This window comes from Priapulus caudatus, unplaced genomic scaffold (assembly GCF_000485595.1).
Source record: "Priapulus caudatus unplaced genomic scaffold, Priapulus_caudatus-5.0.1 Scaffold2166, whole genome shotgun sequence".
NCBI classification, from domain to species: domain Eukaryota; kingdom Metazoa; phylum Priapulida; class Priapulimorpha; order Priapulimorphida; family Priapulidae; genus Priapulus; species Priapulus caudatus.
The window spans coordinates 270-19,476 of record NW_014579227.1 but is presented as its reverse complement, the minus strand read 5'-3'; the positions used below and the strand labels follow the sequence as shown (position 1 = coordinate 19,476).

Below are 19,207 nucleotides of genomic sequence, written 5' to 3'. Positions count from 1 at the left end.
TAACTTAAATTTCCACAGTCGAACTGAATTTTGCTCAAGACAAACTTACGGACATCGCTCCTCCAGACATTTATACTTCTAGCTATTCTATTATTTCTCATTCGCCATTCTATCCTGACTAATAATGAAAGTCCATCGTTCCATCAATCATTTGTATGTTATATGGCATTTCTCTATTCATAATCTGAATATTAGTCTGTATTTGTTATTTTTAAATACTTTCGTGCGCAGTCCCAGCTGTCTGTTCGCTCGCTTAAACGTGCTTGTTGCCGACCTATATCTATGTCTATCAGTATATATATAAATGCTATTATTTTATTATGAATAAATCATAGTAATTTCTATGTTTTTTGATACCATGTATAGTCCTTTTATCTGGGGAAATCATTCACCGCGGGTTCAATAGTTATTTATACGAATGAATGTCAAACTGTCAGTCCATCAGTAAGTTTCTAGGGTTGGTTACAAGCGCACGAGTATATTGCGTCGCCTCTTCGAGAAATAACGTATGATGTATGTAGGATCCGATGATAAGGCAAAGAACAACCTGCCTTCAATTTACCTATTCCGTTTTATGTGAGCGGCTTGTAAATTTCACAGTTAATGGTGTGATTCAGGCCTTGTGCATCTAAATGGGTAAATGGGTAAAAAGGGCATACACTGTAACCTGCGGTAAAATCATAGACCCTTTTTTTTATCCAATTAGAGGCCTTGTTACACATAATTTAACCACAGAATAAATTGTTCTTTACCGCCGTTAACTACGCTTAAACTACAGGCCCCTGATTGGAGAAAAAGATGTTAAATTTTTAAAAATTTAAACCGCGGTATAAACAATTATTCTCTGGAGTGCGACGGCCAACCATAGTCGTGGGTCGTAAAGCGTAATTACAATTAATATTGAGGTCTATTTACAGCTATTTCATACTATATTACTACTACATTTGCGGTGAAACGTAAAATAGGAAAACACGCTACAGTATGAATATAGGATCGCACGCTTTTCTATGCGTCATATCGAAAAGTTGATTTCTGAACGGCACCGTATTGGGCATTACTCTGCGCATGCTCTGTGTTATATGTATGTTCGATACCAAGGAACAGATAGATTTGCGTTCAAAATGATAATTAGGAACGTTGACCTTACTTTCTACTTCTGTCTTCTCTCTCTCCATCTCTCTCTCTCTCTCTCGCTCTCTCTCTCTCTCTCTCTCTCTCGTCTTCTTATGCTTATTTCCTCTCTCTCTCCCTCTCCTCTCTCTTATCTCTATCTCTCTATGTATTTACATTTTTATCTATTTATACAGTCTCGCTTGTTCGTATCTCTGTCTTCTCCTCTCGCTCTCTCTTCACTCACACAGGCACACACCACACACACATACACCACACAACACACACACACACACACACACACACTACCACACACACACACACACACACACATACACGCCACACCACATACACACACACACGCGCGCGCGGCCCGGTCCTCCCACCTCTTCAGTTTTCTCATCCTCACCCTCTCACCCCCTCTCTCTTCGCTCCGTCTCTCTCTCTCCTCTCTCTCACCCCCGTTTTCTTTCCTTCTCTTTTTCCATTCTTTATGCTCTCTGCGCGCGCTCTCTCTCTCTTCTTTCTCTCTCTCCTCTCTTCTCTCTCTTCTCTCTCTCACTCTCATCCTCTCTCATTTCCCTCCTTGCCTGTTCGTCATCCTTACTCTCTCCTCGCTCTCTTCTCTCCTAATTCTCTCTCTCTCTCTCTCTCTCGCTCTCTCTTTCTCTCTCTCCTCTGCTCTTCGCTCATCCTCTCTCTTCTCTTCTCTCTCCTCTCGCTCGTCCTCTCTCTCTTCTCCTCGTCTCTCTTCTCTTTTTGTCACTTGCCCCTACCTCCTTTTCTCTCTTCGAGTGATAATTGCCACCTTCAGGAGCGTGAACCGCTGTCAGTGCATGTTGACGCCGTGTTTTATCGTGTGTATGGTGCGGATACCATTGACAATCGCTGTTGTGTTTGTCTTCAAAAATGCTTACATACGCCCGCAGTGAGAATGCAACGTCTTTCCTCCGATATTTTGGGTGTGTCCAGAAATTGTAGTTTTTTCTGCCTAGCATTGTTTTGTCCTTGTATGTGATGTCTCTATATTACTCGGTTTCGTCGGGCGATCGGAATTTCTTCGACTTTTCGCAATTCTATTTGCTGGCGATTGAGTCTTACGTTTGTTCCGCGCTTTTTCCTGGTTATTGTCTCGCCGCCGTGCGCCGTGCGCGCGCGTGTGCGATGGCGGTGGTGTGCGTCCTTGCTGTCGTATCGGTATGTGTGCTGTCGCTGTGTTGCGTGCGGCCGCGCTCCGTTATGTCCGTGGTCCGAGCCCTCTGACGGGTGTCGCGCTCTGATGCTCTCCCTATTTGTATTCTTTCACTTCGCTGGCATGTGGTGTATCGCCTGGCGCGCTAACGTACTCTAAAATATAAGAACATGGGTGATTTCCAACCGGTCTTAGCAACGCTACACACTTCATAGAATGACAGTAAGGTTGAATGCACGCTGGCCTGTAATAATTATAGGCGCCCGTGCCTTGACAAACCGTTCTAAGTTGCCGCCATGGAGGTGGTTGTTATACGGATCACCACAACTTTGCCTTCTCAAATGGACATCGACCTTTGACGGTAAACATTCCTGGCCGTAATGCCGCCACTACCGCTAATGGTCCGGCAGGGACCACATAGCAGAGATAACGTGTACCATCGCGAGACAAGGTGCGCTTTCTCAGTATTTCCATGCCCGCATCGTGTCTGTGGAGACGCGCGGGGCTGTTGTGGTGCACGTCCCCCCCCTGCGCTACGCAGCCCGTGGTGCGCGAGTGCGGCGCCGGCTCTTCACCCAACTGGTTTTGAAAACGTATATGCGGATGATTGCGCATGCCTCGCTGTGTGTGTGCATGCGAGCGTGTGTGCGCATGTGTGTAGTGCCCTTGATTGTGTCGTGCTGTGTTGCTGGCTCGCTGGCATCGTTCCGATGTGTGTGTGTGTGTGTGTGTGTGTGTGTGTGTGTGTGTGTGCGTGTGCGCGTCTGTGTATGTGTGTGCGACCTTGTTTACTGAGAACGAGCCGGACCTGTATGCGTGCGTGCCCACTAAACGCTTAGTATAAAAGTGACGCGCACATAGCGACGATAACAACGCAGACGTTGATTTCTTTTGCAAAATTTCTTCTTTGCATCGACCAACATGTTACACGGAGCGACAGTTCTGCTGCTTTGTCTTTGCCTCGCACCCACGGGTGCCGGCCTATACCCATCTCGGAGGTTTTTATTAGATTGGAATTCACTGGGTGTGCGTGATTTATTCTGGACATTCTTCTTCTGCATATTTGTTGTTAAGCAATTTCGGTGTAGGAAGAGTTCGTACGTTGTCGTGCGATCGTATACAGTAAATCGATAATGTCTTCTTCTTCTTATAAAGTATATGCCTGATTGATAAGATTTCGGCTTGTGGCCACTTGGATAGTTTTAATCTTTGGCGGTTTCAACTGGGTCGTATTTTCGCTGGCGTTTGCCATTATCAACAGAGAGTTACATTCCGGAGGCAAAAGGGAGACGATCGTTGCGCCGCGCGAAGACGAGAGGAGGGAGACAGATCGCGCGCCCGGGGAGATGGGAGAGACAAGGAGAGCAGCGCTGCCCGGACTGCATGGAGAGAGAGGAGACGAGAGACGAGACTGAGGGAGCGAGAGAGAGAGAGAGAGAGAGAGAGAGAGAGAGCGCGAGAGAGAGAGAGAGGGGTGACGTTGCGCGCGATTGCAATGTCAATCGAAGTAAACGGAGATTCTTCATCATAAAATATGATATTGTAAGATGTAAATCGTAGCGCTTTTTCGACGCTGACCGTGAAACGAAACGAAGCTGTTTTCTTAGCATCACGCAGATGGTGTAAAAACGACACAGTGATGTCATTGCGCATCATTGCTTTCACAATTTTGCGTCAATCATACTAATCGTACATATTTTCCTTGCATAATGTGTAACAGGGCTCCGTTAATACGTAGAGTAGGTAATTACAGAAACTATCATGGTAAAATATAATGAGCCAACACCCCGGATGTTTGTTAAATGCTAACTGCGTAGAGGCACGTAGACCCGGACCTGTGGGAGAAGAACACCGGGGTAGGAGTTCTTAGAATACAGGAAGTATGCATGTGAAATCTATTATCTATTATGTGAGTAGAACGTGATTTGTAAAGTTCCAGTTCAATATTACACGTGTTAACTCGACACTTTGCTGAGAGCCTAAACACGTGTAAACCGCATGGTCTTGCACGTGCATAGGCTAAGATGACGTCACCTAGCTGTTGTATATATACGACACACCTCGGAAGAGGAAAGGGTTGGTTGTTTGTTGTTGTTGGACTTTCTCTCTGTGTACGCACGCATATCGACGGGGTTGAAAGAAATGACCGACGGACTCAAGGACTGTACTGACGGACTCAGAGACTGACAGATGTACGGACGGATGAACGGGAAGAAACATATATTGTGTTAACACCCTTTTCTGGACTCTTGCTCACGATTGTACTGTGACTGGCAATAAATTACTATGCGTGGAAAACCTCATTCATGGAGTTGTGTTTGATCATAGCCATATCACGCCATATTTCAGCAATTTTTAACGTAGGACATTCTCATTTTCGTAACATGTTATATCTGTTCTTCAAAAAAATAGAGTCACAATTTCATAACGTATGAACCGCGCTTTCATAAAATATTAGTGACGCTTTCATCACGAAATATTCACGCATTTCGTAACGTATTATTGGCGATTTTGTAGGAAAACAATTGAGCTTTTGCAACGTAATATTCGGATCTTTATATATTGCAATATTCCCGATTACGTCATACAATTTTCATGTATTTCGTAGAGTTTCGTGATTCGCTCATCACGCGTGATCCGTCGTTCACGCGCTCATCACGCGTGATCCGTCGTTCACGCGCTCATCACGCGTGATCCGTCGTTCACGCGCTCATCACGCGTGATCCGTCGTTTACGCGCTCATCACGCGTGATCCGTTGTTCACGTGCTCATCACGCGTAATCAGTCGTTCACGCGCTCATCACGCGTGATCCGTCGTTCACACGCTCATCACGCGTGATCCGTCGTTCACACGCTCATCACGCGTGATCCGTCGTTCACGCGCTCATCACGCGTGATCCGTCCTTCACACGCTCATCACGCGTGATCCATCGTTCACGCGCTCATCACGCGTGATTCGTCGTTCACGCGCTCAACACGCGTGATCCGTCGTTCACGCGCTCATCATGCGTGATCCATCGTTTACGCGCTCATCACGCGTGATCCTTCGTTCACAGGGAGGCTGCATCAGAACCGTCAGGCCGACGATGCGGTCAGCAACACGGCGACGGCGCTGAAGAACAATTTTCTGAGCTCGTTTTCGCGGAGAGCGCCAGCGGCCGGAGGCATAGCGACGTTCGCGGCCGCCAGAGGCATAGCGACGTTCGCGGCCGCCGGAGGAGCGACGAGCAGCCCCAGCCCCGTAGACGTTGTGCTGCTGCTGGATAGCAGCGGCAGCGTCGGGTCTGCTAGCTTTACTACCGCTAAGACCGTTCTGAAGGTAAGTGAGGAGCGAAAGCGCGCGCCCTCTCTTTCCCTCTGTCTCTCGCATTCTCGCTCTCTACTTCTCTTTCTCTCTCTCCATCTATATCTCTCTCTCTTTCTGAACCTCCTTCTTCCTCTCATTCTCTCTTTACCCCTACACACACGCACGCACGCACGCACGCACGTACACACACACCCACCCACCCACACACACACGCACACACACACACACACACACACACACACACACACACACACACACACACACATACGTATAATATATATATTTATTTATTTACATACTCAATGATCAAGGACATGGTCCCATAAATGAACTCCGCTCACACGCATTATATTACTCTACCATAGTTAGCCGAGCGACAGGTATACAAGAACTAAATTCGACACCATATAATGGATTGCAGGTATCCTAAATGATGCCTATACACGGGGGCTGAACTCCCGGCAGTAGCTCACTAAAGAGACATCTATATGGAGATTATAGTTCTTTCACAACAGACATCCTTGGCGGGACTGGGGCATTACGACAGGCAGCTATATAGCAGCTAGTGTTTTCCCATGAGGCTAAATGCGCCATCAGGGCATCTGGGGTTGAATGGGACGCAGATAATGGATTGCAGGTATCCTAAATGATGCCTATACACGGGGGCTGAACTCCCGGCAGTAGCTCACTAAAGAAACATCTATTAATATGGAGATTATAGTTCTATCGCAATAGACATCCTTAGCGGGACTGAATTCATTACGAGAGACAGCTATATAGCAGCTAGTGTGTTCCAGTGAGGCTAAATGCGCCCTCAGGGCATCTGTGGTTGAATGTGACATTTTACGACTGTTCCCTAGCAAATGCAGCGATTTCGTTATGGTCGGCATAGAATACGCCCCCGAGACACAAACGATTACAAGTTAAACAGCAACTGTCCAACGCAAACCTGTCTCTAACAATGCATCATTCACCCGCAGGACATTTGCGAGTTTTTTGACAAGGAGAATGGCATCTCGTCACCCGGGATTCGCGTAGGTGGCGTCGTGTTCTCGGAAACCGGAAAGACGGCGACGAAATTCAACTATCTGCAAGACCACACGCAGAACACACTCGCCAATGTTCAAGCGCAGATTCTGAAGATACCATTCGACAGTAAGCCAATAGAAAGACTCTCTCGTTGTCACGAGCCTGTCGTGTATTGTTCCGTTTTCGTGATTAATCAGTCAGCATCCTTTCACCCTCGTTCAAATACTACCTGCATATAACTCACCCGAGAAATTCTAAATCTTTTTGTTCTCTGCCGGACAGTAGGTCCGATAGTAAATTGACTCGTGCCGGAAATTTTTGCCGTTGTTGTCGTCGATAATTGACGTTGAGTGCCAAGTTATGCAATTTATTTATCTGGGGTTACCTACCACGGGCCCGTTGCCAGAAAAAAATTAGTCTTAACATTAACCTTAAACTTAAGTTTTCCTCTTAAAGCGTTGCCAGAAACTTCGTAAAGTTAAGAGAATTAAAAATTCTCGTAACTTTTTTCTTAACTTAAGAGATCCTAGACCCTCCCTTAACTTTAATATTAAGATGAAAATAACACATTTAGACTAAGAATTACAATTATAGTGATATTATATTTTATATTAATGAGTAACATCATGTTTTTTTCTTGAAAAAACACGTCAAAAACATTAATTATCTACCGATCGTGAAGCACAACAAGTGTCAAAACATTTACAAATGCCGTGTGGCATTTGTTCTCTTGTTTTAAATACTTTTGCACTGACCACACGACTCTCGCGTCTCGTGAGAATTGCTACAGTGTGAGAATTTGTCTTGTTGTGCATAAATTCAAGACCGTGTCGTTTTTCATCAAATATTATTTATATGTGGTTAGCCATCATAATATGCATAAATTACTGTGATGTACAATAAATGTGTATGAATTTGAATTTTGTGATCGATTCCCATCCAATCAGCAGCCTTGTGATGAAGTTCCTGTTATCGTAAGTTTTCACTTAAGTAAGTTTAGTTTAAGTGGTTTCTGGCAACGCTATTAAAATTAACCTTAACATTAACATTAAACTTAAAATTAATCGTAACTTTACGAAGTTTCTGGCAACGGGCCCCACGACACTAAACCTGTGGCCTATGTGTTAATTATTAATGTACTACTATGTGTTAACATCGAGCTATTTTGTTCATCTGATGGAAGATGCTTGCATTCAGAAAGTTTTCGCTCGATTTTCAGATGGTGGCGCCACCGCCACGAGAATTGGTCTCCAGCTATCCTACGATATGATCAAGGCATACGGTCGGGCCGGTGCGAAGAAATCCGTTTTCGTGTTGACCGACGGTCAGTCAAATGAAGGCGGCAATCCGTGCCCAAAAGCGGCAGATATGAAAAAAGATGGTACGCATGCGCAACTGGCATCAGCTAGCGATCACCGCCATATTGAAATCGTGGTTAACGTCTCAATGTTTCACAATTTTACGTTCGAGTCGTATTCTAAAATATACGGTATGAAATCGGTCGTTTCATTTTAGGCGCAGAAGAAAGTATGATGGTTATTCTCTTAAATTATTCTAATACTGTTATCCTCTATATTACCAACCCACAATAAACTATGATGCGTAATAAACGGATGCATGAATATCTAATTATTTCCTTATGCATGATGTGATTGACCAATAAAAAGATGTAGAAACAAAATCCGACGTGAAGATCAAGTTAAATCGCATTCGCTATTTAATTTTATATGTAAAATAAATCGTACTTGTTATATTAATTAACTAATTTTTAACTAATTGCAGGCATCATGATCTACGTGTGGTCGGTTGGAAGTAACCTTGGGACGAGCGCGAAGGCCGAGTTGAACTGCATTGCAACCGACCCCTCACACATATTCGAAATCAACAGCTTCAGCAGTGCTGCAGAAGTCATCAGAAATCTCCGTAACCGATTTTACACGACCTAAACAGCCGAACAGTATTTCACACCGTCGACGTTACACCGTTGAAACCCCAAGTCGAATTCGTTGCTAATAATAAAGTATCGTCGTAATAATAATACCAATAATAATTATATATATTAATGTTATTATCATTATGTCTTAAAGTGGCATGTGACTGTAATGAATACCGTATATAACTCATCGCGTGTATGTTTGAGTGTGTTTGGCAGTAATATATTATCTCCCCGACAACTTGTTTATCATATTGCATATAATACGCTAGACCAATCGAATACGAATGTTCCTTCGTGCTGGGGGTTATCATAACGAATGAATGAATAAATTAAATGAACGAATAAATAAATAAATAAATGTTCCTTTTATAATCGTTACTATTGGTTTTTCATGGGAAATCGCAATTTCAGTGTCTTATTATTATAATTATGAGTCAAAATTTAATGTTATTATATACTAATTGATAGGCTGTATCAAATAATAATATACATCAAATAATACATGTAATATAATTATAATATAATGTCATCATAATTATTAGATGCTCGTTTTTTTATACAGTGTCATATTTTGGCAAGATCGGTATCGCCGCATGTTCAATATAGGCCTATGCCACCAATAGTATTTTGCGTCGAAATACATCTTTTAAATGATAGAATAATAGTTCACACGTAGCTTAACATAAACGTCTCTATAACACTTTAATAATCACAAGATTTGATAATAATAATATATATATATATAGCCTACATATATATTATAGATAAGTAGTATCTTCTCTTGATAATTATAATAACTCAATAAAATAATCAGATGAGTGGACTGTATCCACAAAAAAACCTTTATCTCATAAGTGGCCTAAATATACGCTGGGGTACATGTAACTATGGCGTGGCTAAAATAAAGACAATATTTAAAAAATTTAAATATAATCTGCTGGTGCTGGATTCATACAGATATAACATTGCAGTGCGCGTTACCTAGCACTTACAATCAGTATAAAAAATATTCTTCTGCATAGTACATGTGTGATATAGGACTACCTATACTTTAAATTTTACGTTAAAAATGTTATTGAAGGTAGCGGCGCGCGTGCCATTCGTTGTCAAGCATTATACGTATCACTAAGTGTTTGTCGTCGCTTGGCAACCAATGTTATGTTACAGTTTAGCTAGTAGGAAATTTCGTGTCAGAGGGAACATCGGTTGCCTCAAAGAAGATTTTGTTGAGTCTAAATTCATCCCGGATACCCGATAAGTATAGATGGCAAGTATAGATGTAATCAGGCGATACACACACGTGCGCGCCCGTGTGCACACGCACGCACGTGCACACACACACGCGCGCACGCGCGCGCGCACACACGCCCACACATACAAGCGCGCACGCACGCACGCACGCACGCACAGACAATATATATATATATATATAGATATAGATATATATATATATAATATGTAGCCTTTTTTGAAAACTACAGTCATTCTTTTTTCATAGAATCGGCACGGGGATGTTGAAGAATACTAGCTGCTCAGCTGACGACAGCGGATTTTCGGAATCCGCTAGTCTAGAATGGGATAACTATGGGTTTGGCTCAGCACAGTCAACCACGAACAGTCAACTAGAAGAAACTACGTTAGCAGGCATTCTTGGCATCTTGCCAGATATGACGTATTCGCCGGTGACGTGCCGGAGGTCGATTACCGACGGCGCGCCTTCCTGGAATAGCGGACAAAAAACTTGCGACGCAAACTCTAGACCTTCAGGCGCCAATCTCTACAGTGCGAAAAAAATTTCGATGACGTTGTCAATAGGTCAGTACAACAGAGTTGTCAACGAGGTCGCGGATCCAATGCCGCTGCGAGCACATTTTTCGCCCACGCAAGGCCTTCTCGGCTCTCTGTGGAATAGGTTCAGTGAATTTACAACCGGACGCGATGTTGGCGAGGATGGCTGCGGCGGCTCGAAAAAGAACGTCCCAGAGTCGTTCTTGCAAATATATTTCGACGGTACATCGTTGGACGTGCGCACGCCGCTGCCACACGAATCAGCGATCGACATAACCGCCTCTAAGCAGACATTCCCGGAACTTAAATGTACCTGTTTCTCGACTCACAGTGATACCGGAAACAGCGAATACGAATCGGCCAGGGATTACACATCCGGCTTCCCTACTCCCGCGTCTAGCTTGGGAAGCATCAACTTCCCGACGTTTTCCTCGTCGGGTAGCGAACGCGAGAATGCGTGCGAGACTGCGAGTGCCTCTGGGAGTGACACCGGCGCATCGGGCATCTCTTCATCTAGCGCACTCAGCGAAACTATCTGCTCGCGGTTGACTAGCGAAGCTTCGACGTATCCCTATTTCCTTGTACAACCCGATAGCCTTGACCCGGACTCGGCTGAGGGAATGCTTTCCGCGACAGCTCCTGACGACGCACGCGACAACCGACGGCTGCGTGACTACTTGGGAGCGTCTGACGTCACGTGTACCGTCGCCATAGCAACCGATAACGTGACAGAGCAGACGCTAAAACCGTGCATCGTTCGTCACTTCTTAGAATCGCTGGACGCGCCGCACGATGGCGCGTCAGTTGCGTCGAAGCATGCTCAGCCCGTTGCCCCTGGCGACGGAAATTGTAGTGACGATTCGTCTGCCCAACGCAATTCGGCCTCGTCGGGCGGACACGCGCAGGAGCCAGGAGGGAATGCCTACGGCCATCCGGCCATCGAGACACACCCCGCCGGCACTACTGTTTACTTCACACCGGGGAAGTCCGGATTCCGAGCCGACGGGGACGACGCTAGCGACGCGCTACACGATGCTGCCATCTATCGAGCTGCAGGCTACTCAAACACGACGACGTCGACGACGTGCAGCGACTCCTCCGCGCCGGAAGTCGACGGATATCCGGTCGACGTGCCACGTCGCTTTCAACACACGCCGTGTCATGACGACAGCGATATACTGCCGACGAGCGAACCGCACGTGCTTACTCTGTACGAAGCAGCGGCGACAGTAGCGTGTCCGACGCCACCACATGACGACGACGACGACGATGACGATAGCGAGGCACTGCGGAAAACTGAAGCCCCCGTGCACTGCGCGCCGCCCTCTGCGACGGCGGGATCGGGTCGGGTGTCGGACGCAGGCAGGGGAGGATGCGGGTCCGGATCCGGATCCGGCGCGCCGTTGACCGGAAGTCGGATTCTCGGACGCGCGAACGGACTGCCACCTCGGTTAGCCGCGCTCGTGCAGTTACAGCGGAAAGCGTCCGCCTCGGAAGACCTTGTTATAACGCCGAATAATACCGAATAAGGTCGAATTGGTGAAATAGGGGCAGATAATGCCGACTAAGGACGGACAAAACCGAATTAAGCCGAACAAGGCCAATGAATGACGTTCATGTTGAAATGTTTGTATCCCTGTGTTCAGCTTACCGTGAGAATAAAAGTACACGACTTCTCGAATAGCGGCTGTAATAAATGTGTGTGCGCTTACGACTTAATACTGTCATTATTTCACATTCCACGCGATATTTTTCGTGGGCGCAGTCGCTGCACGGCCCGCTATTGCCGTGTAGATAGACACGTACGTGTACGACCCCTTACCCGTCTCTCACCGCCCAACATAGAGTACATCACTAATCATCGAAGCTTATAGCTATGCACGTCTTTCATAGTATTTTTTATCGATGAACATGCGTAACATACGCGAACAGTGGTGCCCGCAGATAGAAGCCCTGGAAGCACAGTGCTTCCAGTAAATTTTGGGTTAAAAAATTTTGTTCCTACATTTTGTTCCTAAATCTTTCTTGCAAGACTCACCAGATTGCATCTCCAGACGTCTACTATTTAAAAATTTTCAGGAGAGGCATGCTCCCAGACCCCCCTAGCATGCAGCGCGCCTGCTTTTTATTATCACTGAGGATTTTATCCTTCTGTGCTTCTACTTTCTTAAGACCTGTGGGCGCCAGTGGATGTAGGTGTAGTAATATCGCCCGTTGTAAAGCCTTGGGTCGTCCATAAATACCCTATGTTCTCTTATTGTTCCTATCGTTGTTTAATATCTGTAGACTTTACTACCGGATTTAACCACATTAATACGCAGAGTCAATAAATTCGGCGCCAACCACCATTCTGCTTTATTCACAAAGACCCCGCAATCTGCTACAATGCATACGTTTCTGTTTCTGTTTCTGTTTCGTATTCGTGTTACGGTTACTACGTCATAGCATACGTCAGGGTCATACACGGCAATATCAGGAGTGCATAATTGAGACTCCATAAGAAGTGGATAAGAAGTGGTTAAGGAATGGATAAGAGAGTCTCTATTATCCACTCCTGACAAAGTGACAATATCAATAGAGTTATCCGTAAATACCACTCGCGCATGCGCAGAGTTATCGGCGCGTTGCATGCTGGTCTAGCTAGTGAAAAGTTTGCAAACTGCGTTAGCGATGTATGTCTGCGCAGTATATTCGAGAAACAGACAGTAGAACACGTGCGTGCATGCGTGTGCACGTACACGTGCGTGCATGCGTGTGCACGTACACGTGCGGGCGTGTGCACGCACACGTGCGTGCGTGCGTGTGCACGTACACATGCGTGCGTGCGAGCATGTGCACGTACAGCACGTACATATGGTGTTCCAAAATTGCCGTCGCGCAGGGCGTCGCACATAAATTTCCTTGGTGGCAATTTTGGAACACCATACGTACACGTGCGGGCGTGTGCACGTACACGTGCGTGCGTGCGTGTGCACGTACACGTACGTGCGTGCGTGCGTGTGTGCGTGTGCACATACACGTGCGTGCGTGCGTGCGTGCGTGCGTGCGTGCGTGTGCACGTACACGTGCGTGCGTGTGCGCGTGTACACGTTTGCGTGCGTGCGTGTGCACGTACACGTGCGTGCGTGCATGCGTGTACGTGCGTGCGTGCGTACGTGTGCACGTACACGTGCGTGCTTGTGCACGTAAACACCGCCACCTTTCAATACAGGTTGCTACGTACGCTAGCGATATCGTGCTCTTCTCTCCATAAAGGGCGTTACCACTGATCACAACCCAGTACCTATCATTAGCGTTGATTATTTATTTCTTAAAGGAAAAAGAATGATATGGCTCGCGTCGCTGGTCTCGTTGCCAGCCAAAATAATATTTTTCGGCCAATCCTACGCGCTTAAAATGATCAGGGCTATGTCCAGGAGAGATGTACATGGCAAAAGCCTCTCTAAACATTTTAGTATTTTTACTTTGGCTGCAGCATCCGCCGCAATCCTTCTCATATGCTAATCAGTAATGTACATAGGAATGGCGCTCGCGTCGCTGGTCGCGTTGCCAGCCAAAATAATATTTTTCGGCCAAACTTTCGTGCTTGAAATGGGCATGGGAATGACCGAGGGAAATGTGCATGGTAAAATCCGCTCTAAACATTTCCCTTTGGCCGCAGCATCCAGTTATATTCCTTCTCGTATGCTAATGAACATAAGCCCTACTAGCAATGACGCTCACGTCGCTGGTCTCGTTGTCATAGAAATAATATAATTGTTTATGGTCACCTGCCTAGTATATATATTGTTTTTTGATGGATTGTTTAAATGAGCTATATAATTATCAGGGGCCGGTTTCACAAAGCGTAATTAAGTCCTTAATCATGATTAACTTCTCGTAATTGAAGTGACTGTTTCACGAAGCGTAATTAACTTTATTCATGATTAAGTTCATCACAATATTTAATTCTACTCAGGAGCATGATAAATCCACTAATCATAATTAGTTGTTATGCTAAAAAACAACATGGAGGCCGCAATTATTTACGAGCGTATGAATGAGCGAAATATGAGGCAATATAGACATCGATACGATTTTATAAATACATTGAATGACGAGGAGTTAAGGCAGAGGTACCGCTTCGAGAGGAAAGGAATAGCATTTCTTCATCATATAGTGAAAGACGATTTACAGAGGCCAACGAAACGTTCATGCGCGAATCAGCGCGATTCCGTCGATGATACAACTTCTGATAGCTCTACGTCTTTACGCAACTGAAGCGTTCATGAACGAAATTGGGGATACTTTCGGAGTTTCAAAAGCGACCGTATCGAGATCACGGATGTAACGGAATCTCTAAACCGCAAAAGAAACCGATTCATCAAGTGGCCAGCTAGTGCTAGCGAAATTGCAAAGCAGAAGGAAGGTTTTCACAAACTCGCTGGCTTTCCCGGGGTGGTAGGGTCTGTCGACAGGACACCCGTCAGAATTCAGCGCCCCGTCAATGACGAACCTGCCTACATTAATCGGAAGCGTTACCTTAATTCCGTCCATTAATGTACAGGCAATTAATGATAGTAAAGGGGAGTATGTTGGACCCTAGTCTAGTTAACATGTCCCCCCTTCGTGTCTACAATACAATATACAATGGGTCATGTTCAAGGGAGTAGATAACGGGGGGGGATGGGGGATGCATCCCCCCACTTATTGACGTGGGGGGGGGGCGTGTACAATCATCCCTCCCTACTTTCAGGAGGAAAATGGGGAATTCAAAATTTTCTGGAGGAGGACCCGCATACCCCCGCCTGTTTCTTACCACCCTCCTCGAAAACATGCATTGGCCATTGTCGAGCGTAACAAATTGAGCACCCCCACTTCATAAATTGTTCCGCGGCACCTGTAGAGTACTGCTAACAAAGATTATGATTATGAATATTTGTATGCATATCAAAAGTCAAATTTGAGTTTATCTGACAGGGGCGTAGATAGCGGGGGGATGGGGGTATATCCCCCCACACTTATTGAGGTGGGGTGGCTTTCATCCCCGCTACTTTCAGGAAGAAAATAGGGAAAAATTAAATATTTTACAGACAATAAATACTGGATATTTATCTACAAATCCGTCATCGCTATTAATACTCTCCTAATGTATTATTACAGAAATGGAACGTGACATACATCTACTGTAAAATGGCTGTAACTCGTTCCAAGAATGACATTATTTTACTGAAACTCAGACGGTTAATTTTGGACGGGTTCCTCATATACGATTTTTTACAAAATCCCTAAAGTCTTATCACTGCTCACGAAAGTTAAATCCTTGCTTTATTCAAAATTAGAATAGACCTATTGAGAGTTGGGATGTTGAATCTTCACGGGGATTGAATGGGAAAATTCTATTTTATCTCACTTTTGGGGGGGGGATGGGGGTGCTGAGACCCGACCGGAAGTATATTCCTGATTTTGTATAAGGGGTGAAAAAATGCACGTTTTTGTTCAAATCTGGTTGTTTTTCTCATATTTTTTTGCAGTTTTAACGTTCTCAGTAAAATATACGTTTTATCAAAATTTCAGGGGAGCTGATTTTAGTGCTGTAGTTGTCAACGGGGGGTCGGTAGCACGGGGCGGTCGCCCCCCCCCCAGAATTTTCAAGGCAAATGTATTTTAGCCTAGGTAAGTCTGCACTGGTAACCCCAGTGAGGACAACCACATAGCACAGATTTGGTATTAAGTATTTTAGTCTGGTGTCCCCAAAGAATACTCAACTCAACAGTGATGTTATTGTGATGAAGATTGTTTAATAGTGCTGCCTCATAGTGCAGGAAATTGCATCGAAGAGGTGTTACTTTCAACAAAATCCCCGGACCCCCCCCCCCTTAAACAGGAGAGGGACACGCCCTGAAGAAGAAAAATCCTAATATTCTATGATAGAGATGTCCAAAATTGTGTGCTTTTAGATTGCAACTTTTCAACAATTGAATTCTGAGGACCTGTCTACGCCACTGGTCATGTTGACCTATACCTTCTTCATTCCGTCACGGGAGCTGAGAGGGTCTATGTCCCCCAGGGTACTGCCGGAACGTACCCTGTGTACGGTCCGGTATACCGGAACGTACCCTGGTACTATGTAATATGCCGGACCGTACCTCGCCTACTCCACTACCGAGTCTAGTGAGTCGCCTACGCCTACCATATCAGATAGTTAACAGGGTACGTTCCGGTACACCGGACCGGCGGACCGTACCCAGGGTACGTTCCGGCAGTACCCTGGGGGACATAGACCCTACGAGCGTCACGGGAGTATAATAAATACAATCACTCTAATATCTAAGTCTAATAATGGCAATATATACTGTATGTAATCCAAACATTCTTTCATTGAATGAAAAATTAGCACAAAAGTATTATCCTAGTTTTTGGTGAATAAAGTATTATTATCCTGTGAATAAAATTGAGATTGAACCCAATCGATTTGAGGGTTGGTGCCATCGTAGTAACGCTCAAGGGGTCGTTGTCGTAACAGGTACTACAGATATGTACCCGAGGTACATATCTGTAGTACCTGTTACGACAACGACCCCTTGAGCCGTAGTAACGCGTTGTACACCCAGAGACAATAGCTGTAGCCGCGCGTGTCGTGAATGTAGACTGTTGTCTAGACTAGTTATTATTAGATTTCCAGTAACTGGGTCATTCCATTTTAAAATAGGTAAGGGTGCTATGCACATAAAATGTAGCGGCCGACTTAAATACGATATTACTATATTACTATTTACTATATTAGATGAACCTAAAAAGGACTTTATAGAGATCGATGGCATTCTGCTAGGTGATATTGGTTATGCCTGTAGACCGTACCTGATGACGCCTTTCCTGAACCCAGTTGGAGTGAAACAAGAAAGGTACGATTTCAGAACAAAACATTAATAACAAAATTAATCCATAAGTTAATTTTTATAGTCTTATATACACAAATTAGGTAGTGCTTGAAAACGGCACTTAATATTTAGCTGGGTTAAGGATTTTTTTAGTAATTGTGTTGCATCGAACCCTGGTTTGACTCCAACCTGGACTGGAACTGCATGGTTTTTTTATTTTTTAGATACAATATTGCGCATAAACGCACCAGATGCTCTGTTGAACGTGCGTTCGGCATTTAAAAAAGAAGATTTCACCTCTTTCATGGTGAAATGAGACTAGAACCGTCGAAGGCTTGCAAGATGTTTGTTGCTTGTGCAATTTTGCACAATATTGCGATTTCGTTAGATGAACCGTTAACCACCGAAGCCAATGATTGTGATAATAACGTTGATGGTGATGACGTATATGATGGCCCAGATAATGGCAATACATTCAGGGAGCATATCGTCCAGACATATTTCTGAAATAAATGTCAGCCTATGACAGTATATGTTGTCACGAAATTCACACTAAAAAGAAAATACATTATTTATAAACAACACATAATTTAATTAACTTATTCAATAATAATAAAATGAGATTTAGAATATAAACATATTAAATTCATTGTTCTCTTATCTTATGTCTTATAGATCTTTTGCCGTTTAGAGATTCCGTTACATCCGTGATCTCTCGATACGGTCGCTTTTGAAACTCCGAAAGTATCCCCAATTTCGTTCGAGACGTATAGCTATCAGAACTTGTACAATCGCCGGAATCGCGCATGAATGTTTCGTCGGCCTCTGCAAATCGTCTTTCACTGTATCATAAAGAAATGCTATTCCTTTCTTCCCGAAGCGGTACCTCTGCCTTAACTCCTCGTCATTAAATGTGACCTTGACGTGTGTTCCCCACATTGACACCCCTACAATAGCGTAATGAATAAAAACATAAACAATCGCGATCATCCCAAACTCATAGAAATAAACACTCGTGTGGGAAATCAAAATTTGTCCTGTAGCATATATAAGTGTTAAATACCAATAAATAGACAAATAAAATAAACGTACTTGTATCGCTGGCGGGGCCTGTTTCTATGCCTCCGGGAATGCCGCTGAATGACGGTTTGTCATTCATGAAGCCAATGATGATATTGGTCGTTTCATCTAATGGAGGGGGTGATGGTACGCCTCCTGTCTTTACTGCCTCTCGTTTTTGGAAGCCATTTGCTTTCTTTGCCTTCATCTGAAGGTTTTTCCAGAGAGTTTTTAACTCCGCTAGGCCTACTGTTCTGCTGCTTCCCGTACCTATGGCATTTAATTTCCGGCGATCTCCTCCCATTTCTCGCTCTTCATTTTTGCAGTTAAGTTACTGGTAAATGCGTACTGGTACGTATAAATTACATACTGGTAAGTACGTGGAAATTATCCTTGACGAGGTCTGCCAGATATGTTTTCTCACTTGCTGTAAAATTCGACTTGCGTTTCTTCGCTATTTGTTGATTTTCCGGATTAATTAGCATTTGCGATCAGTGTTTGCGCTGCGTCAATGTCCGCCATTTTGAATATGACTAATGCTGAGAGGGTCTCGCTATGTCGACAGGTGTAGCGCGAAATTTCTGACTTGCGAAATATCTGAGATAGCCCCGCCCCCCGCGCCTATGCGCACGCGCACTTCGCGTGCGTCCCGACCCGACTAATCACAGCAGAGCATCACAGCTCGTCTTTGTATGCGAAATTTCTGACCTGCAAAATATATGATACCAAAGATCGTAGAGTGACACAAGTTAAACCACTCATGCGAAATCACGTGCAATGACGTGTAGTACGCAATGGAGCGCCACGTCCGCCATTTTAGGAAGCAAAACCCGCTCCGCGTCTGTTTGATACATAGAAATAATATGGATAACCATGGTTAATATATATATTATAATATATGTAATAGATAATATTTTTATGCCAAT

The 19,207-nt window shown here is 44.6% G+C and overlaps 3 protein-coding genes across 3 annotated transcripts in view; 2 read left to right on the top strand and 1 right to left on the bottom strand.

Annotated features, from left to right (window-relative positions):
* The window catches only part of LOC106818323 (complement factor B-like), a 3,534-nt gene extending 2,902 nt beyond the window's left edge, over positions 1-632 (top strand). The window contains exon 6 of the mRNA XM_014823038.1: positions 618-632. Coding sequence (XP_014678524.1) covers positions 618-632 — 15 coding nt within the window. The remainder of the gene's footprint in view (positions 1-617) is intronic.
* A 2,416-nt stretch (positions 633-3,048) lies between these two features.
* On the top strand, positions 3,049-8,952 carry LOC106818327 (complement factor B-like). Its single transcript, XM_014823043.1, has 5 exons — positions 3,049-3,326; positions 5,359-5,621; positions 6,590-6,764; positions 7,858-8,019; positions 8,421-8,952. Exons 1-5 carry the CDS (start codon positions 3,224-3,226, stop codon positions 8,582-8,584), a joined length of 867 nt encoding a protein of 288 aa, XP_014678529.1. The 5' UTR covers positions 3,049-3,223; the 3' UTR covers positions 8,585-8,952.
* Positions 8,953-17,428: 8,476 nt separating this feature from the next.
* On the bottom strand, positions 17,429-18,853 carry LOC106818325. The gene is made up of 2 exons (XM_014823041.1): positions 18,315-18,853; positions 17,429-18,169 (listed from the first exon to the last, which is right to left on the bottom strand). Exons 1-2 carry the CDS (start codon positions 18,583-18,585, stop codon positions 17,922-17,924), a joined length of 519 nt encoding a protein of 172 aa, XP_014678527.1. The 5' UTR covers positions 18,586-18,853; the 3' UTR covers positions 17,429-17,921.
* Between the last annotated feature and the right edge of the window lie 354 nt (positions 18,854-19,207).

What these genes read in the sequence shown, in the direction of transcription:
- LOC106818327 (XM_014823043.1), top strand. Translation starts at nt 3,224, where the DNA reads ATGTTACACGGAGCGACAGTTCTGCTGCTTTGTCTTTGCCTCGCACCC. An exon ending in CCGCTAAGACCGTTCTGAAG is followed by an intron (nt 5,622 to 6,589) that starts GTAAGTGAGGAG and finishes ATTCACCCGCAG; the next exon opens with GACATTTGCGAGTTTTTTGA. An exon ending in GGCAGATATGAAAAAAGATG is followed by an intron (nt 8,020 to 8,420) that starts GTACGCATGCGC and finishes AACTAATTGCAG; the next exon opens with GCATCATGATCTACGTGTGG.
- LOC106818325 (XM_014823041.1), bottom strand. Translation starts at nt 18,585, where the DNA reads ATGGGAGGAGATCGCCGGAAATTAAATGCCATAGGTACGGGAAGCAGC. An exon ending in AGGCCCCGCCAGCGATACAA is followed by an intron (nt 18,170 to 18,314) that starts GTACGTTTATTT and finishes ACGCTATTGTAG; the next exon opens with GGGTGTCAATGTGGGGAACA.